This window comes from Sapajus apella, unplaced genomic scaffold, assembly GCF_009761245.1.
Source record: "Sapajus apella isolate SASKATOON/1434 unplaced genomic scaffold, GSC_monkey_1.0 scaffold41, whole genome shotgun sequence".
Classification (NCBI taxonomy): domain Eukaryota; kingdom Metazoa; phylum Chordata; class Mammalia; order Primates; family Cebidae; genus Sapajus; species Sapajus apella.
The window spans coordinates 12,796,212-12,813,297 of record NW_022436981.1 but is presented as its reverse complement, the minus strand read 5'-3'; the positions used below and the strand labels follow the sequence as shown (position 1 = coordinate 12,813,297).

The 17,086-nt window shown below is 33.5% G+C and overlaps 1 protein-coding gene across 1 annotated transcript in view; it reads right to left on the bottom strand.

Moving 5' to 3' along the window:
* HCRTR2 (hypocretin receptor 2) overlaps positions 1-17,086 on the bottom strand; it is a 110,521-nt gene that overhangs the window by 20,183 nt on the left and 73,252 nt on the right. The window contains exons 3-4 of the mRNA XM_032299743.1: positions 11,774-12,017; positions 3,513-3,628 (exon numbers count right to left, since the gene is read on the bottom strand). Coding sequence (XP_032155634.1) covers positions 3,513-3,628; positions 11,774-12,017 — 360 coding nt within the window. The remainder of the gene's footprint in view (positions 1-3,512; positions 3,629-11,773; positions 12,018-17,086) is intronic.

The following is a 17,086-nucleotide window of genomic DNA, read 5'->3' as shown; positions in this document are numbered from 1 at the left end:
TTTAATGAGGCTTAAACTTCTTGAGAAAGTCAGACAACGGCACACAATTTGCTCACTAATAATCTTACACTTACTAATTCAAAAGTACATAACAGATTTCTTGCATCTCTGTAATTTTAAGCAAATAGGACAAGCTCTTCATTTGATGGCTCATTTGATGTAGCTTATGGCACACATAACGCCTTACAACTTTGTTTATAGATACGGTACTAACAGTTGGAAATTGAGAGTTGCTCAAGCGGAATTCTACATAACCACCAATTTGGGATCAATTCACTTTATTGTGGCTGCTAAAGTGAGGGCAGCTGAACTTAGCATTTTCCATTTCAATCTGTTTTGTAAATGATTTTAGTTTCACAGCCCAAGCATTTTACTGCAAATCTTCCGAATCAGGTGGCTTGTACTAATCAGGATAATTCATGAAAAGAATGTGGATTATTTCTGAATCCGTAATGCAATTTATTTTTAAAATTTATTTTAGAGTTTGGGAAATTTCAAACTTAAGTTTAAATGGTGGAAAATTAATTTCTTTGGATCTTGGCATCACCTATTCATTTAACAAACTTTTAAAAATACTTTCTCTGATGGTACCATGTAAAGTTGATGGATATGATGGTAACAAGACAGACATATTACAATCTTTAAAGTTGTAAAGGTATCTCAATATGTAAATAAATGAATAAGAAATTATAATCATCTATTTTATACAATGCACACTAACTAGTAAAAATAAAGAAATAGGGGATAATCTTAACGCTGAAAATTCCCCAACAAAATCTCCATCCAAATCTAAAATATCTTTTCTCTTACATGTTCATTAAATGCTTTTTTCCCTTCAAGAAATTCTTCTAATTTTAATCTATTTCTACAAACTTTTATCTGAGCAACTGCTCAATAGATTTTCTATGTCCTCTTTTGTTGAAACTTTCCCAGCACTTTCTCTTATTCTACTCACTTTTTTCTTATGAAAAAAGCTACTGATGTGTGCTGAGCAGGTGCTGTTTCTAGGGATACAAAGAAGACAGTTAGACTATCTTTATATTAGTAGAATAGAGAAGACAGACAAATAAGAAGCGCTATACTGGTATTTCAAAATGCATTAAAAAAAATCACATACACCAATTCAACACACACATGTTATTTTAGAAACGTAAGTACAATTAGTTTAAAGGCCATTATTAAACAACATCTATTAAAATATTTTGTTTAATGAGCACTTTCTATATTTTCGGCACTTGAGTCAATTCATCTAAGCAAGCTTGTCCAATCCACCTTATTTTGTTGTTGTACTTCTGTTTTGTTTTGTTTCAGGCTTTTATTAGCCTGAAGCCATGGTTTTTAGTTTCTGTCTCTGGCAATAAGCAAAAAGACGGATGAGGAAAGGGCTTTTCTAGCCCAACAAGAAACAGAAACTAAGCACCCACAACTGTGTTCCCTCCCTTGGACACACCTGAATGCATGTTAACAAACCTATGAGGAAGATGCTATACAACCCCATTTTAAAGTGAATAAAGGGAGTCACAGAAATTTAAGTCATTTATAAAATTCATGTAACTACTAAGTGGTGGAGTCAGGATTTAAATTCATTCAGTATGCCCCTTGTGTTTTTGACTTCTCTATATCGTATCATTCCAGATTATTCATCCCCAGCTTGTAGGAAACTCCCCATTGCCCTGTGACCTGTAGTGTCTTTCTGTTAGAGAAGAATGCTTCCCCAATTCATGGTCAAGATCAGCCACGTGACTTGTTTTAGCCAATGCATAGTGAGATGTAACACCTGCTGGTTCATAAAAGACACTAAGAGAAAATACACTTTTCTTCCAGTTTTGTTTTTCTCTCAGTCTCAGAATGGCATGTCCCAGAAGGTGCCATTTCTTTAGTTTAGGCTCTGGAATGAGAAAACACATGGTGCCCAGTGCCCCAGCCACCCCTCCCCACTGACCTGTAATATGAATGAAACAGAACTGTTGCTGTAAACCACATTTTTTAATAGAAGAATAATCTAACTAAACTTGACAGATATAATAATAGGTATAGGTCCTAAAAAGAAGGAAACTGCACTAACAAACACCCTAAAATATAAGCACTGGATTCATAGGCAGGTGGAGAGCGCTGAGAAAACTGTCACCAACATCTAGAAAATCACCACTCATGTTTTATAGCGGTCCACAATTGTTTTTACAGTAAAAAAAAAATGATGGGAAACAAAATGTTAATAAATGTTGCTACTGGTTGCACTGATAAAGTCATAAAAAATGACTTCTTTGTAAAGTAGAAGAAAAAGAAAATTTTGAAATTATAAGCCACATGGTATTGAAAAATATGAGTGTTGCTCATATCCAGTCATTGAAAGATGATCTTCAAAAGTGCTTTGAATGACAAGGGTTGATTAAAAAAAACAAACACACATCCTCCAAGACCAAATAAAGTGTTTGTGAAATATTTTTAATGAATTAAGATGACTCCAGTAAATCTTTTCAGTTGAGTAAAATGTGTCAGAGAAAACAGACTAATGCGACAGCTTTCCACAAGCCTGATTAAACTAATTATTGGCTGTAAGTTTAGAGAAGGAGAGAAATAAATCTAAAGAACTGTGGCATTTTAGGATACATTTTACAAAACTCGAGAGACTGAGCCATATCCTTTGTCTCTATCTTAAAAACCACTAAATGTGTTTGTTGGTGATTTCCTTCTAATCATCAAGGTTTAACTTAAATGTTACTTTGCCTGAATTAGATACCCTTTTAGGACATCTTGCTCTGATTCTCTGTGCTTATATTTAAAGTAATGTTCACCCTGCATCTGACTATGCCCTTCCTCTAGACTATGAATTACTCAATGGCAAAAAGTAGAATTTTTAGCTTTTTCATGAGACATGTATGTCAAAAGTTCATGATACATATTTGAAGAATGAATAACTAAGTGAACGAATACAAACATTCACTGATAGAGCAGACAGAATCATCTAACAAAGTATAGTAACCTCAAATTAGCATTGTATACAGTTTTAAAATTATGCATTCTGCCTGAGTCTTATAATCTTCTAAAAAAATAAGATCTTTCAAGTTGGAGATTTAACCCATATGTTCAAATCTATGAAATAAATCTGATTAAAAATATAACCTCTTAGACTTATAGTCTCAAACAACTCTAAAGGAATTTTTATTTGCTATTTCTCATAGAAAGCAAAATTAATGTTATTCCTAGACAAAAGTCAATTAATCACAGACGTTAAATTTTGTTTAAAATGTAAAGTGCCAGTCAGATTATAAAATACATTTCCTAAATATTAATCTAAAAATTCTCAGACATATTTCTATGTTTAGGTTATCATTATTTTAGAAGAACACACAATATAATACTTTTCTGAACATGTAATATTGGTTCAATGAATTCTTAAATTTTGTTTGTAAGTACATCCTAAAAAACACAGGTGAATTATTTGGAAGGAATAACAAATAACAAATTATGTGTGGAGGAACAACATATGCAAATTATTTGAAATTACATACCTGTCGACACCAGAGTTTACGAAATATTTGCAGATAAGCCAACACCATAAGACACAGTGGTGCCATGTATGTCACCAGAAAAAAACAGACATGGTACATCTTGGGATAAATTTCACCTGGGATGAAAGTCAAAACAACAAAACCTTACATTACAAGTGATGGACTTTTAAAAAAGATACATGTCAATGCTTTTCTTCAAAGTACATATTTACCTTTTATATGATTTCATTGTCATAGCATATATGCAAAGGAGAAAACAAATTCATAATATTTAACAACTTACCTTTACTCAGTATATGTGTATATTCTGAGTAAATGTATATACACCTACACTGAGTATACCAAATGTGAAGTCTTAATTTCACTTAATGTACTCAGAGAAATAACAATTAGCTATTTGTTAATTTCTGCTATAAAAAGTCAAGTGTTCAGTTATTAAAAGGCCTTTTATTTGACTTGATTACATCTGGCTTATTAACAAAATTAATTTGGATTGTTGTAAACTTTCATATACAAAATGGACATGACTCAATAAAAACCTAATAACTAATGATTTCATTAAAATGGGAAGAAAATATAAACAATTGATTCTTCCTCATTAGAATGTAAGTTCCCTGAGAAATGGGAGACTACTCCCAGTTGTATCTCCAAATACAAATGTGAAAAAAAAATTGAAAACTAAATACAACAGAAATTTGACAGTGATTCTTTTTGTGTGCTTATTGGAACATATACAAAATTCCTCTTTAAGCATAGTATGTCTGTGATGTGTATGTGCTTTTATTAAAAATACATACATGTACTTTTAATAAAATGAGAATTTTAAGGTTTTATAACACTAAACCTAACATTGGTCCCTGAAATCCATTTTATCATTCTTATGCCTTTGTATCCTCCTACTTATGAGTGAGAACATATGTTGTTTGGTTCTCCATCCCTGAATTTTGGATGGATTCCAAATCCATCCACGTTGCTGGGAATGCCATTATTTCTCTCCTTTTCGTGGCTGAGTAGTATTCCATGGTATATATATACCACATTTTCTTTATTCACTCATTGATTGATGAGCTTTTGGGCTGGTTCCATATTTTTGCATTTGTGAGTCATGCTGCTGTAAACATGCTTGTGCAAGTATCTTTTTAGTATAATGACTTATTTTCCTCTGGGTAGATGCCCAGTAGTGAGATTGCTGGAACAAATGGTAGATCTATTTTTAATTCTTTAAGGAATCTCCACACTGTTTTCCATATTTTTTGTAGCAGCTTACATTCCCACCAGCAGTGTAAAAGTGTTCCCTTTCCACCACAACCATACCAACATCTATTATCATCATTATTTTTATTATGGCCATTCTTGTAAGACTATGGTGGTATTGGCTGAGCACAGTGGCTCATACCTATAATCCCAGCACTGTGAGAGGCTGAGGCAGGAGAATCCCTTGAACCTGGGAGGCAAAGGCTGCAGAGAGCTGAGATCGCGCCACTGCACTCAAGCCCAGGCAAGAGTGCAAGACTTTGTTTCAAAACAGAAAAAAAAAAAAAAAAAAAAAGAATAAGGTGGTATTGCATTGTGGTTTTGATTTGCCCTTCCCTGATTATTAGCAATATTGAACATTTTTTCATATGTTTGTTGGCCATTTGTATATTTTCCTTTGAGAATTGTCTATTCATATTCTTAGCCAACTTTTTGTTGAGCTTGTTTGCATTTTTCTTCCTGATTTGAGTTTCCTATAGATTTTAGAAGATATTTTTGTACTAGTATTGGAATATATCACAATGATCTATCTACTTTTACTGCAATGTAAAAGAGGAAACAATATATCCTGCATAGATTCCATAGATGTTAAATGTAATAACTCATTATAATTCTAAGTGAATGCTAACACAATAGTCTGTTTTGTTTGTCTTCTAAAAATTATACACGTTGACTTTTTCTATTGGCAAGGGGATTGCTCCCATACTGTTATTGAGGAATAATACTGGTACCTCTATGCATCTTATTCTTTTCATTACTTCAGAATGAGGATGTAGAAGCATAAAAGCTTGGTTATGTGATCAAATTTGTGATAAGGGCAGTTTATAGTCAGGATTAATCAATAATAATAAGTAAAATGTTTGCCATAATTATAGATAATATTTATTGAGCAATCATGCATTTGATTCTTGCTGAATATATTTTAACATATTTAGGAGTTTAATATCCCTCAGCCTTGTCTTTCAGATGCAGTTGAGTTTGAGTCTAATGTTCTCCGTATTCATCCCTTTTTTTTTTTTTTTTGAGACAGAATGAGACTCTGTCTCCTAGGCTGGAGTGCAATGGTGCCATCTCGGCACACTGCAACTTCAGCCTCCTGGGGTTTAAGCGATTTTCCTGCCTCAGTCACCTGAGTAGCTGGAATTACAGGTGCATCCTACCACACCCATCTAATTTTTGTATTTTTCGTAGAGTCGGGGTTTCACCATGTTAGTCAAGCTGGTCTCGAACTCCTAACCTCGTGATCTACCTGCTTCAGGCTCCCAAAGTGCTTGGAACCCAGGCGTGATCTACCAGTATTCATCCTTCTAAACCCATATTCTCTTGGTTTAAATGTCTTTCTGCCCTGCAATATTCAGCAGGGACAGCAGCTGGGACTACAGGTGCACACCACCATGCCTGGCTAATTTTTGTATTTTTGGCTCCTAGGTCTAAGAGACCAATTTGAAGTGTCATTTTTAGCTTCTCTCTGGCCCAGGTAGCATTCACCTACCTCATCAGTTTCTAACTTTCTTTCAAGTTGATCCTGCAAAACAGGCCAGTTACATAAAAAGCAATACAATTCAAGCATTCTGACTGGAGGAATAACAAACAGTCTTTCCCTTTGAAGTGCCACAGCCTACACAGCATTTGGTGGGCCAATTTCAAAGGAATCTGAAAGTGACCTCAGCACTTTCAGGCAACTAACAGGCTTTGAACTTTTATTTGTTTTGAAGAAGTATCACGTGAGCTTTCCGCATTAAAAAATCTATGTAACTTTGAAACTTACGTTCATGTGAAGCCCTGATGTCTGCATAGAGGAAGCTAGATTTGATAGTCAACTTTTTTTCAACTGCAGCTATGGACAGCATCACTGTGATAACAGATGTTTTGAATAGATGGTAGCAAACGCTCCTTATGTGTTTGGTATATTTATGAATAATTAGACAAACATGTAATTGAACTGCTAAATGCATATTATGATAATGAACACTGATATGGAAAAAAGTTGATCAAGCAAAATTATCCTTCCAGGGTATGATAGATTGTTTTAATAAGGAGATTATAATAGATAATTGGGGAAACATGATAGTCTTAAATTCCTCATTTCACATTTAGAGTCTAAGCTGATTAAAAACCCAGAAATGCCATTGAAATTTTAAGCTATGTATGATGAAAATATCTTTGAAGTCTTTCTGCACTTGATAAGCAATGTCTTCAATGTGTTCAAGACATTTGTATATGACCTAGAATAAAGCTACACAAAATTTGTTTCACAAAAGCACTACTTTAATATAAAAAACAGTATTTTAAATGTTGATAACTATTAAAAATTACTGTTTTTACTCAACTGATGAATAGGCACAATCTAAATAAATATTTTGTATATATGAAACTAACTAATAAAGAACAAATGTGGATCTTTAGTCTTTGAAATCAGAGATTAAAGAGTCGTATCACATATTTGACAGGTAAAACTTAATTTCTCTCAGATGAGTTAGGGTCCGTTATTCAACCAGCATGTTATCTTAATTATCTAAAAACTACAAACATTTCTCTTTCATGGTACACTTGTCAGGAATTGAATGAATAAATAAATTAAATATAATTTCCCAATATTCAATTTGGACTGTCTTTTTAAAGTTTAGGGGTTCATTAAGTTTACCTGAACCTTTAATGTATTTTACTATTTCCTCTCTAATAAATGTGTTTAATAAATGTTCCCACTAGTACACATGTATACATATTTATATGCTTTCAAACCTTAAATAGGCCAGATGCCATAAATACTATGACTAAAAAAGGGGCTCCAATTTTTTTAGCCCCCCAAAGAACAATTTGTCATTAAGATTCAAAAAAAGAGATATTACCAATCTCCAGTGACCAGAACAATGTTTGACTAACAGTACATAGTACATACTAATTAAACACTGGATGAATGAATAGTGAAGCAATTATAACTTTGAAGGTATAAAACGAGTTTTTGGTTTGTATGTATGTATGTATGTATTTTTGAGACGGAATCTCACTCTGTCACCCAGGCTGGAGCGCAGCGACATGATCTCGGCTCAATGCAACCTCTGTCTCCTGAGTTCAAGCAATTCTCCCATCTCCCTTTCCCAAGTAGCAGGGACTACAGGCACATACCACCGCACCTGGCTGATTTTGTTTTTTTTAGTAGAGACAAGTTTTCACCATGTTAGTCAGACTGGTCTTGAACTCCTTATCTCAGGTGATCTGCCTGCCTAGTCCTCCCAAAGTGCTGTGATTACAGGCATAAGCCATCCCGCCTGGCCAAGGGTTTCTTTCTATAGGATCTTTTCTGTAGAACTATGAATTTACAAACCAAGTAATAAAGAAATTGTGGGTTAATTCTGGAACAATTTAAAAATTGTACAAGTATGAAACGATATGACTGAGGCAAACAGTGAACATGCAAATGTATATTTTTAAAATTATTAAAATAAGTATTAAGATTCTTTATATGTTCTTGAGTGTTGTGTGTGTCTGCCAGAAATCATGCCTTATGGTTCTTTTTATGAAGAAGTAATAGGCAATAATGAATATAATTAGTTTTAGAAATCATTTATCCATACATAATTACATATTTATAGTAAATTTTTTAGTTAGATAGAGCTCTCAATTATTTTGCACCATATGTAAAATAGCATTTACAGAACTTTTCCAAAAGTTATCTGATAGATATGTATCAACTGAACAAATTGTTTTCTGAATTTTTTTCCACTGTAGTATTGTTTGTAGGATATTTATGATATTACTCTCTATTTTATAACTACATTTTTGATTTAACTTAGAATAAACATAAGAAACACAGATCATGAATTAATCTCAAATAATAGAAGATATTTTACAATAGATTTTTAAATTAGGCTAAATGCCAGTTGGCCTTGAAATATGTTTGAATTTACAGAGCTGACACTGTAAAATATACTTTCCTATGGTGTGTTTAAGTTGTGAAAATCATGTATATGCCAAGGTTTAACATTATAATTTGAACATGGACTTATAAATAGTTTACATGAACAATCATTTTACATGCTATGTAAAAATCATCATAATGAATGTCTAATAAAAAAATAAAAATGTTCCTTGAATTATTTTATGTTTTTCTTAAAAACATGAGGTTTTTAGCAATTTCATTTAATATTTGAAAAATTAATTGTATAGCTTTTATTAAGTTGGATTTTGTGGATCATCAATTCAATCCAATACTTAATTTTAGCCTTTATACACATTTAATTATGGGCTATTACAAAATCATCTTCAAATAGTTTTCTTAAATAACTTCTGAAGGCCAGGTTTAGAATTTTATATAGTTAGACAATTGTTTTCTTTTTTAATGAAAATCTTGCTAGAGTTAGGTAATAAAATACGAGTGTAGAAATGAGTTTTATGTATTTATATTTATCACGCAGAGGTAATTTAAAAATCATACTTCTATTTACTTAATCATAATAACTGAACAGGATTCCATGGCATTGCGATCTTTTTGTTAATGGAGGTTACCATTACTTGATTATTCATGGCAATATTAAAACAGAAAAGTTTATAAAAGCAGAAACTAATTGCCAGAATACTTTAGAGAAAATACTGCTGACATATACTGAAAAATATTTGTATATTTATCTAATTGCAATCTCTATAACTTAAAGAATTCCAACTTAAGAGTTGGAAGCTTCAGATTTAAATGTCCATATTTGCTTCATAACCTTGAAAAAATAATATAATCTCTCTAGGACTAAATTTACTATTGAATTTAAAACAAGATTCTGAGAAAGACCTTTTTAGGCTTTCTAAATATAAGTCAGTGTAAAAGAATAGTGTAAGAGACATGTCACAGTCAGTCCCCAACCCATCTTCTTTCCAAACTCAATTATTTAGACTACCTGCCCCTATGTTCCAGAAACTACAAGTTCTGACTCACTTTCTTTCTTCTTCGTAATGTAGTACCCATGATGTGGGTTTTCTTGCTTTCTGGACATCCTTTTCCCTCTTCCAGTCTGGAGAATTCCTGCTTATCTTTAATGTTTTGCTGAAATGTTAGCAGCTCCTCTGCAAGCTTTTGTTCAAATGGACAAAGTTTAGTTTGTTTTCTCATTTCTGTTCCCAGCACTTTGTATATAACTATGTAAAAATTCTGATTAAAAAAATTATTTTTAAACAAATAAAAATTTGTTTATTGGCCTTTGAGCCTTACTATATAGAGTGTACTCCCTTAAGCAGAGTCTGTTTCTCTCTAGGTGGGCACAATGCCTGACATATACTAAGTTCTCAAGGTGCTGTTTAAGCATTAATAAATGGTGCATAGGACACTTAATAAATATTCCTACCATTTTTGAAATTTCCATTTATTTTGTTTTTGTTGGCACTATTAATTGGGAAAAACTGAACATGATCCAGAGGAAAAACAAACAAACAAACAAAAAAACATGCAATGTTAAAAAGGAAAAGTAAATCCTAATAAAAGAGGAAGATTTGATATTTGGGGTAATAGATGAAACAAACTGTAAAATATTAGTTATTATAGGTCTTACAACAGTGTATTAAATAATCCCAGCCTCTCTTAAATATTATCTTGCTGTAGACCTATCTTGTAGTGTATGCCTAATTCATCAGTGATGATTGACTTTTTTCCTTTCGGTGTTCTAGTACAAACACCAAGGTAGGAAGTAATAAAAATTCAAAAATTATAATATTTAAGAATATTACCCATAATTAATCCCCGGTGTGCACTGCGTGTTTTGATACATCTTTCTAATAAACAAATTATTTTCTAATGTATGAATTCCCTAAATATGAGCCATTTTAGTATACTTACACAGAAGAGGTCAGATTGTTTTTCTCAGATTTCACGTGATAGATTGAAATTAGTGCATGCTATGCTAAAATGCAGGGTTATTTTATTTTCTGTCATTCTTTCCTGTGCCCAGATTTGTGCTAGCATCAGGTATTGATAGAAGTGTTCTCACTGTTTCACAAAAACATTAGACTGGTTCTAAGAATTTTGAACCAAAGAAACATAAAACCTTTAAACCTGATTGTATAAATTTCACGTCACACACATCAGATGAGAAATCAGGTTGATTCATAGTTACTATAATTCTTTTCTTTTTTTGAGATGAGTCTTGCTCTGTAGCCCAAGCTGGAGTGCAGTGGCAGTGTGATCTCAGCTCACTGCAACCTCTGCCTCCCTGGTCCCTATTCAAGCAATTCTCCTGCCTTAGCCTCCAGAGTAGCTGGGATTACAGGCAGGTGCCACCATGCCCAGCTAATTTTTATATTTTTAGTAGAGATGGGCTTTCACCATGTTGGCCAGGCTGGTCTTGAAATCCTGACCTTGTGATCCACCTGCCTCAGCCTCCCAAAGTGCAGGTATTATAGGTATGAGCCACCACGCCTGGCCCTCGTAATTCTTAAATTGGGTAATAATTATCCTAGTAACAAAACTCACCAACTGAATGTATTATGAATAGAGAAAACAAATTTGGATAATTTGACTTAGAGAAACTGAATATGACCAGAATATGACTCTGGTCATATTCTCAGGACCATGTGAACCAGGCCATGGTCTTAAAATGAAAAAGTCCAGTTACATATGAAGCCCATTAGGGACCCTGACACTTTAGACAATACAGGGTTGCACCATCTTATAAAAGTTGGATCATTCCAGAATATAATTGGATTTGTATTCCGTATTGCTCTTTGTTTTGAGGAGTTTAAGAAAAACTAAAATAACCAAATCTGAATTGTAGAATAATCTCCTTTCATTTCCTATCTGAAAGATATGAAAATGAGAAAACAGTAGGTAACATTTCCAAAGGATTCAGACAGGTAGAGTTATTCTGTGAAACTGTTTTGAAATTCAAGTTGGTTTTGATGCTCTTGCAAAACTGTATTCACAAATGCTAATAAGATATATAAGCCTAGCTTTACAATGGCTATGCTAATCCAATTTTCAATTTGCTGCTGTAGTATAAACGCCAGTTCATGCGCCATATGGTACTTACCACCCCAGCGCTCATCACACACTGTAAAGAGGGTGGTTTTATTGGCCAAGGCTGGGAGCATGGTGCTGCACTCCATGACAACGGCCTGAGGAATCATTATAATGCAGGATACAACCCAGATGATGACAATGCTGTTACGTGCCCTCTTTGCTGTGCTCTTAAACATCAAAGGGTGACAGATTGCATACCACCGATCCAAGGCGATACAGCTCAGTGTGAGGACAGACACAGACACCGACACAGTCTAGGGAAGAGAAACATCATAGTAATAGAGAAGCACCAGCTGTTAAAAGAATTACTCTTAATATATTTACTAAACAAGAAAGGTAGTCACAATATATAAGCAAATTCAAAGTTGCCAAAAAAAATCCATACAAGTGCTTTCTACTTAAAAAGAAATCATATCAAAAAGAAAAATGAAATATTAGAAATATACTTTTAAATGCATATTTATTGTTAAACATGAAAAGGTACGATGAAAACTTTATAATTTTTTAAAAATTCCAAATGGCTTAGTTTATAATATTGGCATTCTTTAAATAATGGCTGTAATTATTTTGCCCTGTAACTTTTCCACTGATTGGAAGAAACCACACACTCACACAGAAGAAAATAAAACACATATGTTTATTCCAAACTGGAAAAGCCTCACTTATAAAGAATAACGTCTTTCTTTTAAATTATCATATAGAAATTTGATTGAAATTATATTTAATTAACATTTTTAAATTATGGGTAGCTTATTTCATATTTTCCAATAATAAGGGCTATTTGTACATTCGTGTATTAGGAAAGTTATGAGTCATGTTAAAAGAGAACTCTGTATGTGGATCTCCTTACTGCAGTTTGCTCACTGCTAGCCTAGGCGATGTGACTCCAAAAGCTGGATAGGTTCACCCAGTCAAAAATTTTAAATAATTTTTATAAAATTATAAAATTATTACAAAATTATTTATGAAATTTTTATATAATTAACAATGCCACAAATGATTCTTTAACTTGGCACTTTAAGGAAATAACAAAGAAACATGTTTAAAATGCCTATATCCACGTGATTATTTGATGTAATTATGTTTAATGTGCTCTTTTATACTGGATATGTTGATTCTGATATCACTCTCAGAATCTCCCTATAAAAAGACTTTTAATTGTCTTTACATTTTATTACAGATTGCTATTTATTTTCTTTGCAGCATGTATAAGGTAGTAGACCATTCTGCCTAATTTGCTTATTTATTGTGTTTTCTCTATTGGAACAAAGTTGTATGGTAGAAGGGACTGCTTTTGTTTTGTTTTTTTCACAATTGTGTCCCCAGTATCTGATACAGCATTTGATGTGTATTATGCATTTAAGAAATATTTGGTTTTCAACTTCTATTTTAATTTCAGGGGTACATGTGCATGTTTGTGACATAGGTAAATGTCTGTTATGGAGGTTTGTTGTACACATTATTTCATCTCCCAGGTATTAAGCCAAGCATCCATTGGTTATGTTTCCTGTTCCTCTCCCTCCTCCATCCTCTACCCTCTGAAAGGCCCCAGTGTGTGTTGTTGCTCTCTATGTGTCCATGTGTTCTCATCATTTCCCACTTACAAATGAGAACATGTGATTTTTGGTTTTCTGTTCTTCCATTAGTTTGCTAAGGATAACAGTGGCTCCATTCATGTTGCTGCAAAGGCTACGACCTCATTCTTTTTTATGGCTGCATAGTATTCCATGGTGTATATGTACCACATTATCTTTATCCAGTCTATTATTGATGGGCATTTAGGCTGATTACATGTCTTTGTTATTGTGAACAGTGCTGCAATGAACTTATACTTGCATGTGTCTTTAAAACAAATATTTGTTAATCCATTAATACAGTGGTGAGCCTTAACTGAAGACAGTAGATGTGGTCCAGTCATCTTCCTCTATTTTTCTGTCCTGGTTATAATGATCTCATAATATGTAGAAAGGGTAAATATTTCTGTCTTTTACCTGAGGGCCTTTCTTGTTGATATGTTGATTAAAGGTACAAATGAGTAGAAGAGATCTAAGAGCCTGGGCAACAGTGAAGAAACTCTGTGGGCTAAGTGTCAGGATGACCCACCTATTCTCTCTCTTTGATCAGCTAGCTGCACACTATTGAGTTGCTCACTTTACACCTTTGGGCCTTGTGTGTGTGTGTGTGTGTGTGTGTGTGTGTGTGTGTGTGTGTTGTGTTGCATGTGTATGTTTGTGTGTGTGTGTGTGTCTGCTAAATGAAGGTAATCAACAGGATAAGATTCTTACCAACTCTGATTCTTTTGTTTCTCTATGGGAGAGGCCTCAGAGTATAGTTGGAATGAAGTCTGCAACCAGGTTTTCTGGGCATAAATCTCATCTGACTTGCTGAGCGTTCTTGGGCAGGTTACTTAACCTCTCTATTCCTCAGTTTTCTCATCTGTAAAATGTGGATGATTAATAGTACCTAACCATGGAATTGTATGGACAGTTAGTTGAGATGTAAAGTGTCTACTCCAGGGCTGGCATATAAGTGGTGCTTGTTTGCTATTAATTATGATTATAATAACAATGATAATGATTATCATTCTTGAGCCTGAAATTCTATATTTTAACTGGAACAGATTGCTTTTCAGAGAAGAATATTCATAGGAATTACAGGTAAAAGCCTAACCTTTGCTAAATTCTTGGTGACTAATTTCATTTTAAGTGTAATTTTAAAGGGCTGGACTCTATGAGAATGGACTTAGGTTGATTGGTGACTCCTGAAAATTTGTTAGTGCTACTTTAGAGCACCTTCAACTCTCTTTCTCAAACCAATCTCACCTTATTCTATACAACCTCCATTCCTTCTTTGCAAATAAGCTAGGCACCTAGGGCCTCTCAATACCATTGCTAACCTGGGAATAGAACTATGGTTGTGTAGATTTGCACAGCCGCCTCTTCATAGCTTCTGGGTCAGAGAGATATTTATCCTCTCTGGCAATTAGAAGTAGAAAGTATTCATCAAGGCTTAGTGATTTATAATCTATTAATCTAACCAACATGGATAAATGGGATAGATGTAGCATGGTTCTAAGATTAATGTCATTTCTAGTATTTCCTAATGCCATTAGATTAAATTATTTAGATAATAATAATCACTTTTAAATAAAGTGATTATTATTAGATAATATTATTATTAGATAATATTATTAGTCTAATAATATTAGATAATATTATCTAATAATAATCACTTTATTTAAAAGTATTATCTAAATAATTTAATAAAATAATTAAATAATTAAATAAATTATTTAAATAATTATTTAAATAATCAGTTTACTTAAAAGACTGGCATCCAGTGCTAACTGCGACCCAGGGAGCAGTGCCCATTGTCACAAAGCAAAGAGGGGAATATATGCTAGTGTGATTAATTGAATGGTAGAATGAACCAATCCACTGAATGAACCCTTGACAATCAGTGAGTTAATATTCATTGCTTGAACTACGATATTTTCTTGTGCATTTTACAAATTAATATACAATTATGTGCAATTTATAAGATTTTCTTGGAGGTGATGTAAAATTGCATTTTATCATAAGCAATTATAACTGAAAGTTTTGTTACTGCTTTTAACTTCTAAGAGTATACTTCTGGGTGTCTTTTCATGTGGATTCTGGTAATAGCTCAAGTCAGTGGAATAGTGAGTCATTCGAGAAATGAATCTAGCATGGGCTATGAATGTTGAAGTGGAGTGAGAGGGAACTTTCTTCTGCCTTCAGGTATTTGGCCTGTAACCTATACTATGGGCACCTTTTGCACAGGGTAATGTTTGGGGATTATTTTTGTAGAGAAGTTCACTTTTTTATACTAGCAAATAGATATGTTAAAGGGATCTTAAAGATTCACTATAAGGAAAAATGGAAATTTTACCAAATCACAGATTTGGATGGTAAGCACTAATAGACAGAAAGGTTGCAAAGTGTGACTGAGAGAAAGGGAGCTTGTCTGACCACCCACTGCTCACCTCCCACATCTCACTTGGCTTCTTTTTTTATGGCATTTTCTGTGTACAGCCTCTTCTGCAGTTAAAAAAAAAAAAAAAAAAAAAAAAAAAAAAAAAAACACCTCTCTGAGAAAGTAACCAATGCTGTTGTCATTGTTGGAAGAGAAGTAAAATAGATGATAATTATTTGGCAAATAGCCTAATATATATTAATGATCTCAGAGTTAGACAATTATTAAAGATACAAAAGTGTCATTTTAATTATTCAGCTAAGCTTTATAACATTTGTGAGATTTTTAAGTTTTTTGTGCACATGCCAATGTGTTACAGTATATCACTCATAAATCTAAAGGCTGTATTATATTTAGAAGAAAAAAAAAACATATACACTATAGCAAATTAGTAAATGCCCAAATAATCTAAAATGCAACCAAATAACCTTAAAATGTGGCTAGGCATTATGTAACATGTTTTTAAATATTCAATAAGACATAAATATCATATCAGAAATATAAGTCATTAGTTTCAGAATGTCACAACTAGGGAGAAAAACTGCTCAGATTTGTATGTTTATCGCCCATTGGAACTTTTCATTGCATTTGGGAAACTTCTACGAAAAATGGGGCAATAAATGTCAAGAATTTGGAGATACTAGTTTTATCCATGCACCAATCTCTTTGTGCATTTACACCTTTCTGTCAAGAAGTAACATTGGAGGGAGTAACCAATAGATCTATGGACCTAATCTTTTTCATCATGTGGTTACTCTGTAGTTGTTTTCCTTGCTCTACAGAGAAGAGGGTGAGCTCAGGAATTGATTAGATTGGACACTGTGCAGAGAGGCAGATGGAATCCTTCCAGAGATGATGATATTACTTGGAATGTAGGAACTGTTAAGCAGTTCTGCTGTGTGAAAGAGGACTGTCAGTGATTTTAAGAGATACCCATGCCCTCTATTACTCACTGGTACACTGCTTCCATTCTGTCTTCTAGTGCAAATACTCACAGGAAACTCTGAGATGTCTGCTCTGCGAAAAGCTATCACTGTGCATTTGCACGTGACTGCACCTGCCACTGGGTGCTGCACCTCTCCCTTATCAGTTCACTTCCCATCAGGGATTCTCTCATGTTCACAGTCAATTAAACATGAAATGTTCCCAGGCAATTAAACATTCTGGGCAAATGCAGCTACCCCAAAACTTAAGAGAATCCTCAAGATATTATCCTTGGTATTTATTGAAACCAAGAGTAGTAAAAGGTTTTCTGGAAGCACCGCAGAGATAACGAAATATTAGAATTCTCTGAAATGTATTATTTTCCCAGTGCGTCTATGCAAAA